The sequence below is a fragment of the Saccopteryx bilineata genome, chromosome 4 (assembly GCF_036850765.1).
Source record: "Saccopteryx bilineata isolate mSacBil1 chromosome 4, mSacBil1_pri_phased_curated, whole genome shotgun sequence".
Taxonomy (NCBI): domain Eukaryota; kingdom Metazoa; phylum Chordata; class Mammalia; order Chiroptera; family Emballonuridae; genus Saccopteryx; species Saccopteryx bilineata.
The window spans coordinates 77,651,784-77,668,774 of record NC_089493.1 but is presented as its reverse complement, the minus strand read 5'-3'; the positions used below and the strand labels follow the sequence as shown (position 1 = coordinate 77,668,774).

Genomic DNA, 16,991 nt, shown 5'->3' with positions numbered 1-16,991 from the left:
GCTAAACAAAATCACCAGCATCTTGGCCCATTTGGGGGGTGGGGGGGTTTGGGGTTTTTTTTTTTGTATTTTTCTGAAGTTGGAAACAGGGAGGCAGTCAGACTCCCACATGCGCCCGACTGGGATCCTCCTGGCACGCCCACCAGGGGGCAATACTCTGCCCATCTGGGGCATTGCTCTGTTGCATCCAGAGCCATTCTAGCGCCTGAGGCAGAGGCCATAGAGCCATCCTCAGCGCCCAGGCCAACTTTGCTCCAATGGAGCCTCGGCTGCAGGAGGGGAAGAGAAAGACAGAGAGGAAGGAGAGGGGGAGGGGTGGAGAAGCAGATGGGCGCTTCTCCTGTGTGCCCTGGCCGGGAATCGAACCCGGGACTCCTGCACGCCAGGCCGACGCTCTACCACTGAGCCAACCGGTCAGGGCCTTCTTGGCTCATTTTAAGATACTCTAATAATAATAAGAAGGCAATACAATGCCACTGATAAATTAGTAATTACTGGGTTATTACCATACCAATTTTGGAACCTCGAGAAGTAGTATTTCATCCAACAAGCTTCTTGATACAATAGAGGATATAATCTGGGCTAGCTGATTCCCAAGAATCCAAACAAGCTCACATTTAATCATCAGAATGTCCCATAAAAGCACTGACATGTTTCCTCCAAATATTTATATCAATAAAGAATACAGGCCCTGGTCGGTTGTCTCAGTGGTAGAGCGTCGGCCTGGCGTGCGGGCGTCCCAGGATCGATTCCTGGCCAGGACACACAGGAGAGGCGCCCATCTGCTTCTCTACCCCTCCCCCTCTCCTTCCTCTCTCTCTCTCTCTTCCCTTCCCGCAGCCAAGGCTCCAATGAAGCAGCGTTTGCCCAGGCGCTGAGGATGGCTCCTTGGCCTCTGCCTCAGGCACTAGAATGGCTCTGTGGCCTCTGCCTCAGGTGCTAGAATGGCTCTGGTTGCAACAGAGTGACGCCCCGGATGGGCAGAGCATCGCCCCCTGGTGGGCGTGCCAGGTGGATCCCTGTCGGGCGCATGTGGGAGCCTGTCTGACTGCCTCCCCGTTTCCAACTTCAGAGAAATACAAAAAAGAAGAAAGAAAAAAAAAGAATACAGAAATAATGCTGCAAATAACACTATTAACAGTTAACACATGTTAACAAACATTATTATAACCTTTCACTAAAAAAAATCACTAAATTCCAGAGATGACAGATACTACTTCATAATAAAAGAAAAGCTTATTTCCACTCTCTCCCTTTGTCTCTCTTTCATTTGCTTAAAAAAAATAAAACAAAAAAGCTTATTTCCATTGTCATCTTCTTTCCCTATACTAAGTATATCTCATCTAGTTCAAACAAATACTCTTCAGTTATTTAAATAGAAAAGAAATACTTTGTAACACATACAAAGAAATCCTGCTTCAAAGCTGTTCTAAGAGATTATAAAGTAAAAAAATTATGGGAAAATCTTAATTCCATCAGGTCTGACAAACTTAAAATTTGGAATGATGCCTCATTGGTGGTGGTGCAATGGATAGGGCATCGACCTAGGATGCTGAAGTCCCAGGTTCGAAACCCCAAGGTTGCCAGGTTGCACATGGGCTCACCTGGCTTGAACGCTGGGTTGACAGTTTGAGTATGCAATCATCATGGTTGCTGGCTTGAGCTCAAATGTCACTGGCTCAGCTGGAGCCCCACCCAGGTTCAAAGCACGTATGAGAAGCAATCAGTGAACGACTCAAGTGCCATAACTACGAGTTGATGCTTCTCATCTCTCCTCCTTCCTGTCTACCTGTCTCTCTCAAAAAAACCCAACCAAACAAAACCAGGGTGTCAGGCATCTTTGTTTTGACCTATGGGAAACAGTCTGTTAAAAATAAACACTTCCGTAGCCCTGGCCGGTTGGCTCAGCGGTAGAGCGTCGACCTGGCGTGCAGAAGTCCTGGGTTTGATTCCCGGACAGGGCACACAGGAGAAGCGCCCATTTGCTTCTCCACCCCTCCCCCTCTCCTTCCTCTCTGTCTCTCTCTTTCCCTCCCGCAGCCTAGGCTCCATTGGAGCAAAGATGGCCTGGGCGCTAGGGATGGCTCCTTGGCCTCTGCCCCAGGCGCTAGAGTGGCTCTGGTCACAGCAGAGCGACGCCCCAGAGGGGCAGAGCATCGCCCCCCGGTGGGCAGAGTGTCGCCCCTGGTGGGCGTGCCGGGTGGATCCTGGTCAGGGGCATGCGGGAGTCTGTCTGACTGTCTCTCCCCATTTCCAGCTTCAGAAAAATACAAAAAAACAAACAAAAAAAAAACCACTTCCGGCCTGACCAGGTGGTGGCGCAGTGGATAGAGCGTTGGACTGGGATGTGGAGGACCCAGGTTCGAGACCCCGAGATCACTAGCTTGAGCGCGGGCTCATCTTGTTTGAGCAAAGCACACCAGCTGGAGCCCAAGGTTGCTGGCTCGAGCAAGGGGTCACTCAATCTTCTGTAGCCCCCCAGGTCATGGCACATATGAGAAAGCAATCAATGAACAACTAAGGAGCTGCAACAAGGAATTGATGTTTCTCATCTCTCTCCTTTCCTGTCTATCTGTCCCTCTCTCTATCACAAAAATAAATAAAAATAAACACTTCCAAAACTAAGAAAGTTGAAATAAATCTTAGAAATGTAGAATTATACAGTTTCATAAATTTATGAAGATTAATTGTTTCCAATTGACAGAACTGGCAAATAAAAACAAAAATCTCCATTTATAAAATATTTAGCCTTGGTCGAATCACAAGTGTTGTCCCAATACACAAAGGTTGTGGGTTCAATCCCCGGTGAGAGCACATACAGAAATAGATCGGTGTTTCTGTCTTTCTTTCCCTCCCTCTCTCTCTAAAGCCAATTTATAAAAAATTTAACCCTTTGAGTAGTGAGTTTTTTTCATGCTCGCTGACCCCACCCCCCCGGAGTGAGTTTTTTTTCAAAAAATGAGATTAGTTCCAGTTTACAGTTTTATTAATTTAAAATCATGTTTGTTTGATAACCAATTTATAAAAACAAGAAGAACATACATTTGCTTTTTTAAAATGTTGCCTTACACATGTTTAGAATACAAATTTTTGTTACGATTGTACTCTAGATGGTCAGGAGTCACAAGGATATACAAGAACGTTCATACTACTCAAAGGGTTAATAAAACTTCTCATGACATCTAATTTATAAATCCATTTAGAACATACCACAGTCCCTCAGATAAAAAGGCAAGTTCAAGTTCACAAAATAGTAGCACTATAGTCTAGATTTTAGTACCAACCATTTTATCAATCAATATAGCCCAAAAGATGCTATAAAAATTATGCTCACCTGGTGGGCGTGGCACAGGGATCCTGACTTCGAACCTCCTCTTCTTGCCGGGCTTCACAGGCAGAGGCAAGCAAAGACATGGTCTTCTGAGGACTAATATAATAAATTAAAGCAATATACTGTGTTAGTTGTGAAAGGATACTGTACATCTGAAGATTATCCTTTTAGGTAAGAGGGAATAAAATCTTTTCTCTGAATCCAAAACTTCAAGGTATCTTACATGTTCAAATTCCTCACACAGTACTTGTTCCAAACTAGCGTAACTAAAAACTTCAAGAAAGACTCACAGAAAATAATGTAAAGAGAGGACTACATTAAATACCATAAGACACAATCAGCAAAGTCCAGAATGTAAAAACTCTGTAAGACACAAAATCCAGTTGTTTTTTTTTCAACATAACAAGGTAAGATATATCTCATTAAGCACAATGTTTTAAAGCAGGGGTCCCCAAACTATGGCCCGCGGGCCACATGCGGCCCCCTGAGGCCATTTATCCGGCCCCCACCGCACTTCTGGAAGGGTACCTCTTTCATTGGTGGTCAGTGAGACGAACATAGTTCCCATTGAAATATTGGTCAGTTTGTTGATTTAAATTTACTTGTTCTTTATTTTAAATATTGTATTTGTTCCCGTTTTGTTTTTTTACTTTAAAATAAGATATGTGCAGTGTGCATAGGAATTTGTTCATAGTTTTTTTTATAGTCCGGCCCTCCAACAGTCTGAGGGACAGTGAACTGGCTCCCTGTGTAAAAAGTTTGGGGACCCCTGTTTTAAAGTGACAGTTTACACCCTAATACAGAAGGACTGATTCAAGACCATGAAGAGCTGAAGGTCAGAACCAAAGTCAGTAGCCTTGAGTCCGTGATCAGTAAGAGTCCACCATTTTGTTTTTCTTGGGTTTATAAAAGAGCTGATGCATAGAACACCCTGTCCTGAGCTCTGCCATGCTTTCCACAAACCAGCACCACCAAGGACTAGACCTCATTGCTTCATCTGCTCTGGCTGTACTGGCCAGTGGCAAAGTCTCTTGTCTGCCTTGACCTTCCATCTACTCGTAAGCATTCCCATTTCTGCCATAGCTCTCTGTAACTTCACATGTGAATAATTTCCCCTGAATTACATGGTGTAATATTGACTAACAGGACTAATGAGAGCAATTAAGTTGTCATCCATTTCATAAAACATACCTTTCTAGGAGAATATCCAGTCTTATTGCATTTACTACATAATCACAACATTAAAATGACATATGGGAATACAAAAAAAATTTTTTTCAAACCACAGAATTCATCCCAGAGCCACAGTGTAAATTTCACAGAATTGTAAGACACAAAGATTTTTCCAAACAATCTAGTCCTGCCAGAAATGAAAGTCATTTCCAACCAGCAGGGTACAATATATACTAGGGAAATATACTACGGTCTTATAAGTGTGAAAGTCCGATTAGCATTTTCTGCAGTTCACCCACAGCCACTCCATCAACGTGAGCAGAAACAGTGTATAAACTGTGCCACTCAGCTGTGGGAAGAGGTTAAAGTAGGGTCTTGGCCAGTAGAGGCAGGAAAGTCAATGACTTAGTTAATAAACAGTGGGTACAGAAGAAAAATCATTTCCCTTGGAAAAGAATAAGGGTCCTTCCAATACAGCGTGGAGCAAAAGTAGTTTTACAGTTGTTAAGTAAAAACCCAGTTTCTTCAACAAATAAACACTTAAGAGGAAAAAAAAGGAGGAATGGAATTAGATTAAAAGAGATTAAGAGATATTTCAATCAAATGCAATGTGTGAACCTTGTCTGGATCTTGATTCATATAAATCATTAAAAAACAAACCTAAAGCAATCAGAGAAACCTTCATAATGAATATTTATGATATTAAGGAATCACTGTCAATGTATAAAGCATGATAGTATTGGGTTAAGTTCAAAAAAAGAATTATCTTTTAGAGACAGTATTGAAATTTATAGATAAAAATGACATAATGCTAGAAGTAACTTCAAAACAATCCAGTAGGGAGGAGAATAGAGGAAGTATTTATAAGCAAATTAAGAATAGCTATGAGTTGGTAATTTTTTTTTAGAGAGAGAAATAGGCAGACACAGAGACAGACAAGGAGATGAGGAGCATCAATTCATAGTTGTGGCACTTTAGTTGTTTACTGATTGCTTTCTCATATGTGCCTTGACAGGGATGGGGGGAGCTGCAGCTAAGCCAGTGATCCCTTGCTTAAACTAGTGACCCCGCAGCTCAAGCTGGTGAGCTGGCACTCAAGCCAGCGACTTTGGGGTTTCGAACCTGGGTCCTCAGTGTTCCAGGCTGACACCTGATCCATTGCACCACTGCCCTGTCAGGCAACAGTTTGTAATTTTTGATACTGGGTGATGAATACATGTTGGTTCATTAAACTATTTCTCTACTTTTGTATATACTTGAAAGCTTTAACAGTGAAATGTCTGAAAGAAAGAAAATGACACCAAGTAATCTAGACAGAGCTCAGTTACAGATGACACTTTGTTTCAAACAGAGTGGGTATTGCTTTCTTTACCTAAGCAGAGGAAACAAGGAGCATTTAAAGTATTATACGGATCCTGACCAGTTAGCTCAGCCAATTAAGAGCACAGTCCAGAAATGACAAGGTTGCATGTTTGATCCTGTCAGGACGCACAGGAGAAACAACCAATGAATGCATGAATGAGTGGAACAACAAATGAATGCTTCCCTTCCCCTTCCCCTCTGTCTCCATTCCTCTCTGTCTCTTAAAAAAAAAAAAAAAAAAAAAAAAATTTAATTAAGCCCTAGCTCAAGCTGGTTGGAGCATCATCCTGGAGCATGGAGATTGCCGGTTGGACTCCCTGGTCAGAACATAGATAAGCAGCTCGATGTTCCTGTCTCTCTCCCCGCCTCTCTCAAAATAGAAAAAATTGACCCTGGCCAGTTGGCTCAGTGGTAGAGCGTTGGCCTGGCGTGCAGAAGTCCCAGGTTCGATTCCCGGCCAGGGCACACAGGAGAAGCGCCCATTTGTTTCTCCACCCCTCCCCCTCTCCTTCCTCTCTGTCTCTCTCTTCCCCTCCCGCAGCCGAGGCTCCATTGGAACAAAGATGGCCCGGGCACTGGGGATGGCTCCTTGGCCTCTGCCCCAGGCGCTGGAGTGGCTCTGGTCGCAACAGAGCAATGCCCCAGAGGGGCAGAGCATCGCCCCCTGGTGGGCAGGGCTTCGCCCACGGGGCGTGCCGGGTGGATCCCGGTCGGGCGCATGCGGGAGTCTGTCAGACTGTCTCTCGCCGTTTTCAGCTTCAGAAAAATACAAAAAAAAAAAAAAAAAAGAAAAAATTTTAAATTAAAAAAATAAAATATTCTAACACAGCTTACTTATTTTTTTCCTCCACTATTTTTTTTAATTTATTGTGTTTACATAGATTCAAGTGTCCCACCAAATATATCTCCACCTACACCCGTGTTCCCCTCAGCCTCCTCTCCTTTACCCCTCCCCTTAATGCCTTCACCCCTTCCCTCCAGGATTTGCTGTCCTGTTCTCTATAATGCTGTTATGTATATATAATTTCACTAATCTCTTGCCCTTCTCTTCCAATTTCCCTCTGCCCCCTTTGCCTCTGGTCCCTTTGATCCCGCCTCTGCCTCCGTTCAGTTCCTCAGTTCACATTGTTGATTGAATTCCTCAAATGAGTGAGGTCATATGATATTTTCTTTCTCTGCCTGGCTTATTTCACTTCGCATGATAGTTTCCAGGTCCATCCATGTTGTCGCAAAAGTTAAGATTTCCTTCTTCCTCACAGCTGCATAGTATTCCATTGTGTATATGTACCACAGCTTTTAATGTATTTATTTTTTGTGACAAAGACAGAGACAGAGAGAGGGACAGATAGGGATAGACAAACAAGAAGGGAGAGAGATAAGAAGCATCAATTCCTTGTTGCAGCACCTTAGCTGTTCATTGATTACTTTCTCATATGGGCTACAGCAGCCTGAGTGACCCCTTGCTCTAGCCAGCGACCTTGGGCTCAAGCTGTCAAGCCTTGCTCAAACCAGATTAGCCCGCACTCAAGCTGGAGACCACACTCAAATCGATGCTGCATCGACTGCTCCACCGCCTAGTCAGGCTGTACCACAGTTTTTTAATCCACTCATCCACTGAGACACTTGGGCTGTTTCCAGATATTGGCTATTGTAAACAACGCTGCAATAAACACGGGGATACATTTCTTCACTTGAATCAGTGATTTGGTGTTCATAGGATATATTCCTAAAAGTGGGATAGCTGGGTCAAAGGGCAGTTCTATTTTTAATTTTTTCAGGAATTTCTATACTGTTTTCCACAGTGGCTACACCAGTCTGCATTCCCACCAGCAGTGCAGGAGGGTTCCCTTTCCTCCACACCCTCTCCAGCACTTGTTAAGTGTTGTTTTGTTAATGAGCGCCATTCTGACAGATGTGAGATGGTATCTCTCATTGTGGTATCTCTCCTTTTAATTTGCATTTCTCCAATGATTAGTGATGTTGAACATTTTTTCATATGCCTATTGGCCATCTGTATGTCCTCTTTGGAGAAGTGTTTATGCATTTCTTTTACCAATTTTTTGATTGGATTGTTTACCTTCCTGGTGTTGAGTTTTACAAGTTCTTTATAAATTTTGGTTATTAACTCCTTATCAGATGTATTGGCGAATATATTCTCCCATTGTGTGGGTTGTTGTTTTATTTTATTCATGGTGTCTTTTGCTGTGCAAAAGCTTTTTCGTTTGATATAGTCCCATTTGTTTATCCTGTCCTTTATTTCACTTTCCCGTGGAGATAAATCAGCAAAAATATTGCTACGAGAGATATCAGAGAGTTTACTAACGGTTTTCTTCCAAAATGTTTATGGTTTCAAGACTTATATTTAAGTCTTTTATCCATTTTGACTTTATTTTTGTGAATGGTATATTATAAGTTGGTGATAAAGTTTCATTTTTTTGCAAGTACCCATTAAATTTTGCCAACATCATTTGTTAAAGAGACTGTCTTTACTCTATTGTATGCTTTTACCTCCTTTGTCAAATATCAATTGCCCATATAGGTGTGGGTTTATTTCTGGGTTCTCAGTTCTGTTCTATTGATCTGTATGCCTGTTCTTATACCAGTACCAAGTTGTTTTGAGTACGATGGCCTTGTAGTATAAGTTGATATCAGGAAGTGACTCCACCCACTTAATTCTTCTTCAGGATTGCTGAGGCTATTCGTGTTCTTTTTTGGATCCATATAAATTTTTGGAATATTTGTTCTATATCTTTGAAGTATGTCATTGGTATTTTAATAGGAATTGCATTGAATTTATAGATTGCTTTTAGTAATATAGACATTTTAATGATGTTTATTCTTCCTATCCATGAACATGGTATATGCTTCCACTTGTTTATATCTTCCTTGATTTCCTTTATCAATGTTTTATAATTTTCCAAGTACAAGTCTTTAACCTCCTTGGTTAAACTTACTCCTTGGTACTTTATTTTTTTTGTTGTTGCAATAGTAAAGGGGATTGTTTTCTTAATTTCTCTTTCAGGCAGTTCATTGTTGGCATATGAAAATGCCACTGATTTCTGAATATTGATTTTATATCCTGTCACCTTGCTGCATTCATTTATCAGGTCCAGTATTTTTGACTGAGACTTTAGGGTTTTCTATGTACAGTATCATATCATCAGCAAATAATGATAGTTTTACTTCTTCTTTTCCAATATGGATGCCTTTTATCTCTTCTTGTCTTGATTGCTGTGGCGAGGACTTCCAGAACTATGTTAAGAGTGGTGAAAGGGGGAATCCCTGTCTTGTTCGTGATCTTAAGGGGATTTCTTTTCATTTTTGCCCACTGATTATGATGTTGGCTTTGGGTTTGTCATTGATGGCCTTTATCATGTTGAGGTATGATCCCTGTATCCCCACTTTGCTGAGAGTGTTGATCATGAATGGGTGCTAGATTTTATCAAATGATTTTTCTGCATCTATTGATATTATCATGTGATTTTTCTCCTTCCTTTTATGTGTTGAATCACATTGATTGATTTGCAAATATTGTAACAGCCTTGTCTCCCCAGAATAAATCCCACCTGATCATGATGTATGATTTTTTTCATGTATTGCTGGATCCGGTTTGCTAATATTTTCTCGAGAATTTTAGCATCTAAGTTCATCAGGGATATTGGTCTATAGTTTTCTTTCTTTGTAGTGTCTTTGCCTGGTTTTGGAATCAGTATTATGCTTGCCTCAAAAAAGGGGTTTGCAAGTCTTCCCTCTTCTTGAATTTTTTGAAATAGCTTGAGAAGGATAGGAGTTAGTTCTTTTTTAAATATTTGGTAAAATTCGCCTGTGAAGCCATCTGGCCCAGGACTTTTGTTTGTTGGGAGTTTTTTGATAATTGTTTCAAGTTCATTTGATGAAATTGGTCTGTTTAGGTTTCCAGATTCTTTTATATTGGTTTTTGAAAAGTCTTATGTTTCAAGAAATTTGTCCATTTCGCCTAGGTTGTCTAATTTTATGGCATACAGTTCTTCATAGTATTTTCTTGCAATCCTTTGTATTTCTGCTGTCAGTTGTTACTTCTCCTCTCTCATTTCTAATTTTATTGGAGTCCTCTCTCTTTTTTTCTTGGTGAGTCTGGTTAAAGGTTCACCTATCTTGTTTACCTTTTCAAAGAACCAGTTTTTGGTTTCATTGATCTTCTGTATTTTTTTTTTAGCCTCTATGTCATTTATTTCCACTCTGATCTTTATTATTGCGTTCCTTCTACTTCTTCTGGGTTCTACTTGCTTTTCTTTTTCTAGATCTTTTGGATTCAGGGTTAAATTGAGCTTTTTCTAGCTTCTTAAGTTATTCCTGTAGTGCTATGAACTTCCCTCTCAGTACTGCTTTTGCTGTGTCCCATAAGTTTTAGGTTGTTGTATATTCATTTTCATTTGTTTCAAGAAATTTTTTAATTTCTTCCTTGATCTCACTGTTAACCCATTTGTTAATGACATGCTATTTAGTTTCCTAGTGTTTGAGTGTTTTTCAGTTTGTCTACTGTAATTGATTTCTAGTTTCATGCCATTTTGATCCGAGAAGATGCTTGATATTTTAATCTTCTTAAATTTACTGAGACTCATTTTGTGTCCTAACATGTGGTCTATCTTAGAGAATGTACCATGAGCACTTGAAAAGAACGTATATTCTGCTGCTTTAGGGTGAAAGGTTCTGAATATAGCTATTAAATCCAGTTGATCAAGTGTATCCTTTAAGTCTGCAGTTTCTTTTTTTTTTTAATAAGTAAATTTTTATTTTAATGGGTGACATCAACAAATCAGAGTACATATATTCAAAGAAAACATGTCCAGGTTATCTTGTCATTCAATTCTGTTGCATACCCATCACTCAAAGTCAGATTGTCCTCTGTCATATCCAGAAAAAGTTCGCATGGCATTGGAATTGTTGTCACAATTCTATACTTTGCAGCTCACGTCCCATTCCCAAAGACCGCTGCTTCTATCTGGTAATGATTCAGGTAGACTGGAAAAGCCATCTGCAGCATGTGTGGAGATGAAGCTTCTGTTCTCCTCTGCCTGGAGAGATGAGACCAGGTTGCTTTTCCTTGGAGCTCTGCGACTGTGGCTTGGTAAAGAGAACCTTGGGATACACTAAGCTGGGTGGCAAAGGTAGATTCATAATAGAAGTTGGCAAAAGGGGGAAAAGAGAGCTCTAAATTAGGAGTAGGATCCAGCCTGAAATATGAGTGGGGCATTGAGGTAGGAGGAATAAAGGTAACACTATATATTAAACAAAGCAGCAGAAAATAGGACTATCAACACCCACAACAGAGATCTTTGAGGGAAGAATAAAAAACCTGACTATTCAGGCAAGACATAGTTAAGTGGCCCTTGTGCAAATGAGATCAGTTTACCTGCTTCTTGGAAGAAATACCCTAGGCTCATCCACAGTGTCGCAGATGGGGCCGATGGCCCTGGGCACCTTCAGCCTTCAGTGGCAAACCCCAGCATTCTGGGCAAGGTTAGGTCATAGGCGGCTGGAGCAGGACTGGAAGAAGACTGAACCCTCCCTTAGAGGAATGAGGGAGAAGCCTACCTTCCAGTGTCCCTGTTTCCTCACAGCAGAGGCATGTAAGTCTGGCAAGCTTTAGCTCAATGACTTTCCTTTCCACTATTGAAGCAGGACCCAGATGGCATCCTATGAGACCCCTTTGGGGCATTGGAGCCTTTAAGGGCGTATCCTAAAAGCTGGTAGTTCCCCTGATCTCTATTGGGCTTTTTCTGCCTCTTGGTATCTTAAAGGCCATGCTCAGAAGATCTTGCTGAGGGGTTTGAGGATCCCCATCCGCCTATATAAATCTTTTCCATATATCTGGAGCTATTTGGAAAAAGACTAAAACAGTGTTATTAGCTGGATCAAATAAAGAAGGTAGTAGTTTGCAGGAGAAAAAGATTTGGTGTCTCCTGTTCATCAGCATTCAAAAGAAATTTAAAAAAAATTTTAAGTAAAAAGCATGATATGGTAGACCCGTAGAAGTTTCAGGATATGACTCCCTCCGTTTAATTTTTTTTTAATTGACCTTAAAATATTTGCTGGGTACATTTTAATAATACCTTGATTTTAAAGATTGTAAGAATGACAAAATACAGTAAATGCTTTTGCTCCGTATGCAGGAGCATTGTCAGTTTAACCAGTTTAGGAAATCCAATAATAGAACAGTGCATACAGACAATGAGCTATAACATGCTTAACAGCCTCTCCTGTTCTGACAGAGGTTACTATAAATCCAGAATATGTATCCACTGTAATGTGGACATAGGACTGTTTGCCAAATGAAGGTATATGAGTAACATCCATTTGCCAAAGTTATCTTGATATGGGTCCTTGAGGGTTAACTCCAAATGAAGGGGCAGATTGTAGTATCCCCTTGGACAGGATTTCCCAATCTGCCGTGCTGCTTCCCGAGAGAGTTGAAACTGTTTACACAGGGCTGCAGCATTCTGGTGATGAATAGTATGAGACTGAATTGCTCAATCTGTCATGGTTGCTCCCAATAATTTTCTTTTGGGTAGCTTGATCAACAAGGGCATTCCTAGGCCCTGGCCAGTTGACTCAGTGGTACAGTGTCGGCCTGGTGTGCAGGAGTCCCAAGTCAGCTGTTTCTTTGCTAATTTTCTTTCTTGAGGAACTATTCAGTGTTGCTAGCGGGGTATTAAAATCCCCTACTATTGGCCCTGGCCAGTTGGCTCAGCGGTGGAGCGTCAGCCTGGAGTGCAGGAGTCCCGGGTTCAATTCCAGGCCAGGGCACACAGGAGAGGCGCCCATCTGCTTCTCCACCCCTACCCCTCTCCTTCCTCTCTGTCTCTCTCTTCCCCTCCTGCAGCCGAGGCTCCATTGGAGCAGGGATGGCCCGGATGCTGGGGATGGCTCTGTGGCCTCTGCCTCAGGCGCTAGAGTGGCTCTGGATGCGGCAGAGCGATGCCCCGGAGGGACAGAGCATCGCCCCCTGGTGGGCGTGCCAGGTGGATCCTAGTCGGGCGCATGCAGGAGTCTGTCTGACTGCTTCCCTGTTTCCAGCTTTGGAAAAATGAAAAAAATAAAAATAAATAAAATAAAAAATAAAATCCCCTACTATTATAGTATTGCTGTTGATCTCACCCTTTATGTCCATCAAAATCTGCTTTATATATTTAGGTCCTCCTACATTAGATGCATAGATATTGATAATAGTTAAAGCTTCCTGTTGGACTGTTCCCTTTATCATTATGTAGTGATTTTCTTTATCCCTTACTATACCTTTGTTTTAAAATCTATTTCATCAGATATAAGTATTGCTACCCCAGCTTTTTATTCATTTCCATTTGCAAGAAATATAAGGTCTACCGGAAAGTTCTCTCCATTTCTATCACAAGTTTCGACACGTAAGCACGTTTATTTGGCGCATGTGTGCCTCTCTATTTTTATCACTTAATGTATACATACTGATGTAGCAAATTAACTAAAACAAAGTTGATTCATGTTAGTCTTATGTGTGAAGCGATAGTGTACCCATTGCTGCTGATAAAGTTCATTTACACCACTCTAATTTTTACAAATTTCAACAAGGAAGAAATGCTACAGAAGCATGTAGAAATTTATTGAAAGTGTTTGGTGAAGGAATAATACCAACTATCACTTGTTTTTGTCCTTACAAAATTTTTTGAAGGGCAAAATATTCAAACATGAACAAGATATCAAACAAGCACTGGTTCAATTTTTCGCATCAAAAGATAAAACATTTTTCAAAAATGGGATATACAAATTGCCCTCACACTGGCAAGAAATCATTAATAATAATGGCAATTATATTATTTAATACAGTTTATTGATGGTAAGAAAAATTTGTATTTTGTTTTTTTCCAAAAACGGACAGAACTTTCCAGTAGACCTTATATTATTTTCCATCCCTTTACTTTCAGACTGTGTGTATCTTTTGTTTAGAGGTGGGTCTCTTATAGACAGCATATGTACAGGTCCTGTTTTCTTATCTACCCAGCTACCCTATGTCTTTTGATTGGAGCATTTAATCCATTTACATTTAAGGTTATTATTGATATGTAGTTGTTTATTGCCATTTTATTCTTTAAATCTACATTCCTCTTTTACTAGATTGCCCCCTTCGTTCTATTTACAGCAGGCCCTTAACATTTCTTATAGCATTGGTTTGGTTGTAATGAATTCCTTGAGTTTGTTGGGGTTTTTTTGTTTTGGGAGATTTTTTTGGTCTGGGAAGCTTTTTATTTCTCCTTCAATTTTAAATGATAGCCTTGCTGGATAGAAAAGTCTTGGTTGTAGGCTCTTGTTTTGCATTGCTTTGAATATTTCTTACCATTCCTTTCTGGAATCTAATGTTTCTGTTGAGAAGTCATATATCATCCTTATCAGGGATCCTTTGTAGGTAATTGACTGCTTTTCTCTTACAGCTTTTAGTATTCTTTATCTCTTAATTTTTGTATTTTAATTATAATGTGTCTTGGAGTAGGGCTTTTTGGGTTCATCCTTAATTTGACTCTCTGTGCTTCTTGAACTTATGTCACTTTTTCCTTCATCAGTTTAGGAAAGTTTTCAGCTATTATTTCTTCAATCAGAATTTCTATCCCTTGGTCTTTCTCTTCTTTTTCAGGAACCCCTATGATGCGGATATTGTTTCTCTTCATGTTGTCACAGAGCTTTCAGAGTTTCCTCAGACTTTTTAAGCCTCTTTTCTTTTTTCTGCTCTGCTTCCTTTCTTTCGTTTATCTTGATCTCTAAATCGCTGATTCAATCCTTAGCCTCATCCATCCTGCTTTTAATTCCTTCTAGTGTGGTCTTTATTTCTGATATTGTATTTGTCATTTCTAACTGGTTCTTTTTTATTATTTCAACATATTTCTTTTAATTTTTAACTTAATTCAGTTTTTCTTTTTTGAAAGAGAGAGAGAGAAGGGAGAGGAGCATAAAGCATCAGCTCTCATATGTGCCTTGACAAGGCAAGTCCAGCAGTTTGAACCGGCAACCTCAGCATTCCCAGGTTGACACTTTATCCACTGCACCACCACAGGTCAGGCTTCAATGTCCTTTTTGATACTTGCTATCTCTTTATTTAGGTGCTCATTATGTCCATCCATTGTTGCTCTAAGATCTTTGAGCATCCTAATAATCATTATTTTAAAGTCTGCATCCAGTAATTTTTTTATGTCCATCTCATTCATATATTTTTCTGGGGATTTCTCTTGTTGATTCATTTGGGTTGCATTTTTCTGCCCTCCCATTTTGTCTATGTATAAGATGGGTGTGGCCAAAGGAGACCAATGGATGTGGCCTGTGTGCCCTAGGTGTGGTCTGTCTGCAGGCCTGCCACTCTCTCTGCCACTGCCTCAGGCATTCGGGCATGGTTGTTGCCAGCGCTGTCCGCCACTGCAGCTTCTCTGTCTTGCCTCTGCGGGTGGCACTGCATAAGCGTGCATGGGCTACAAGCCTTGGCTGGCCCACAGCCTCCACATGGCCTCCTGGGCAGAACTGTTTGCAAGTCAGGCTGCAAGCCCTGGCCAGCCCCAGCCTCTAGGGGCAGGACTACATTCACGTGTTTGGGCTGCAAGCCCTGGCCGGTCCCCATCCTCCACCCCATCTCCACGAGTGGGACTGCGCTTGCACGTCGGTTCCACAAGCCTCGGCCCCATGAGCGGGGCTGCACTCCCATGCCCAGCGGCAAGCCTCAGCCGGTTCCCCAGCTTCCGCTTTGTCCCCGCGGGCAGGACCACAGGTGGGACTACTCTTGTGTGCCCCACCCACAGCCACAGGTCAGACCTCCTTCCTGTGGTCCGTCCACAGCCGCAGCTGGCTCCCGGCTTCCGTCCCCACCAACAGGACCACACTCCCGCCACTGCCCATCCTCCATTGAGCACTCAGCAGTGTGGGGGTGCCAATGCAGCTCGGACTTCGCACTCAATACTGTATCCCTGATGGCTCTCTGCTTCTAAGCGATTCTCTGCTCTGACTGAAGCAGGGGATCTTCTGTTTGGCTGGTGACCTGCTTCCCTTTGCTGGTATTGCTGGTTCCAGAAAAAATATTCACTTTAGATTTGGGGAGTGACTCAGGCAAAGGGTTAGGGTAGCTGTCCCTCAATATGTTTCTCCCTGTGCCTCCTAGATTATACTCTCTTCCTACTACTCCAGTCCTCTCAGCTCTCCCCATCCCCCAGAACCCTGGGTGAGTGGTTGTGAAAGAGGTTTTCTGCACAGTCCCTTTAAGACGAATCCTGGGTCTGAGAAATCTGTCTCTTTCTCACAAAGAGTACCCTGGTTTGTTTCACAGCTTAATACTGTCCCTACGCCTCTTCCAGGCTCTGGGGCTGCAGGCTGGGGCTTTGGTCCTGGGGCCCAGGACCCTCCCCTCTCCGGAAAACAACCCTCCCGCCACATGAGTCCCTCTGGGGACCAGTGGAGAAGCAGATGGGCTCTTTTCCTGTGTGCCCTGGCCAGGAATCAAACCCAGGACTTCCACACGCCAGGATAACGCTCTACCACTGAGCCCACCAGCCAGGGCCTAACAGAGCTTTCTTTAAATGATCTCTTATCATAAACCCAATGGTAAAGTAAATAGTAGAAGACTCTAGAGTCTCATATACAAAATTTGCTTCACAACAATACCAATAAATTTCATCTCATTCTGTGATAAGATTCCATCCAACCCTCTGCCTCAACTACTTCCTTATTTTTCCAACCCTACATTCCATGCAGAAGGCTTGGGAAGCTTCAGCAGCATATTTTGTTCCCTCTTAATGGGCACATGTACAGACTAATAAATTACATCTAGTATACAATTCTGTTAAAATCAAAGAGATAGCCTCAGTAGGCAGTGGCGCAGTGTATAGAGCATCAGACTGGGACATGGAGGATCCAGGTTAGAAACCCTGAGGTCACCAGCTTAAGCCCAAGGTTGTTGGCTTGAGCAAGGGGTCACTTGGTCTGCTGTAGCCCCTCGGTCAGGGTACATATGAGAAAGCAATCAATGAATAACTAAGGAGCCACAACAAAGAATTGATGCTTCTCATCTCTCTCCCTTCCTGTCTCTCCTTATCCCTCTCTCTGTCTCTGTCACAAAAATAAAAAATCAAAGAGATAGATC

At 41.9% G+C, this 16,991-nt stretch overlaps 1 protein-coding gene across 2 annotated transcripts in view; it reads right to left on the bottom strand.

The window, feature by feature from the left end:
- Positions 1-16,991, bottom strand: part of TP53BP1 (tumor protein p53 binding protein 1) — a 111,583-nt gene that overhangs the window by 44,000 nt on the left and 50,592 nt on the right. For both annotated transcript variants that reach the window (XM_066276870.1, XM_066276871.1), the window contains exon 16: positions 3,335-3,427. In XM_066276870.1, the coding sequence (XP_066132967.1) occupies positions 3,335-3,427 (93 nt within the window). The remainder of the gene's footprint in view (positions 1-3,334; positions 3,428-16,991) is intronic.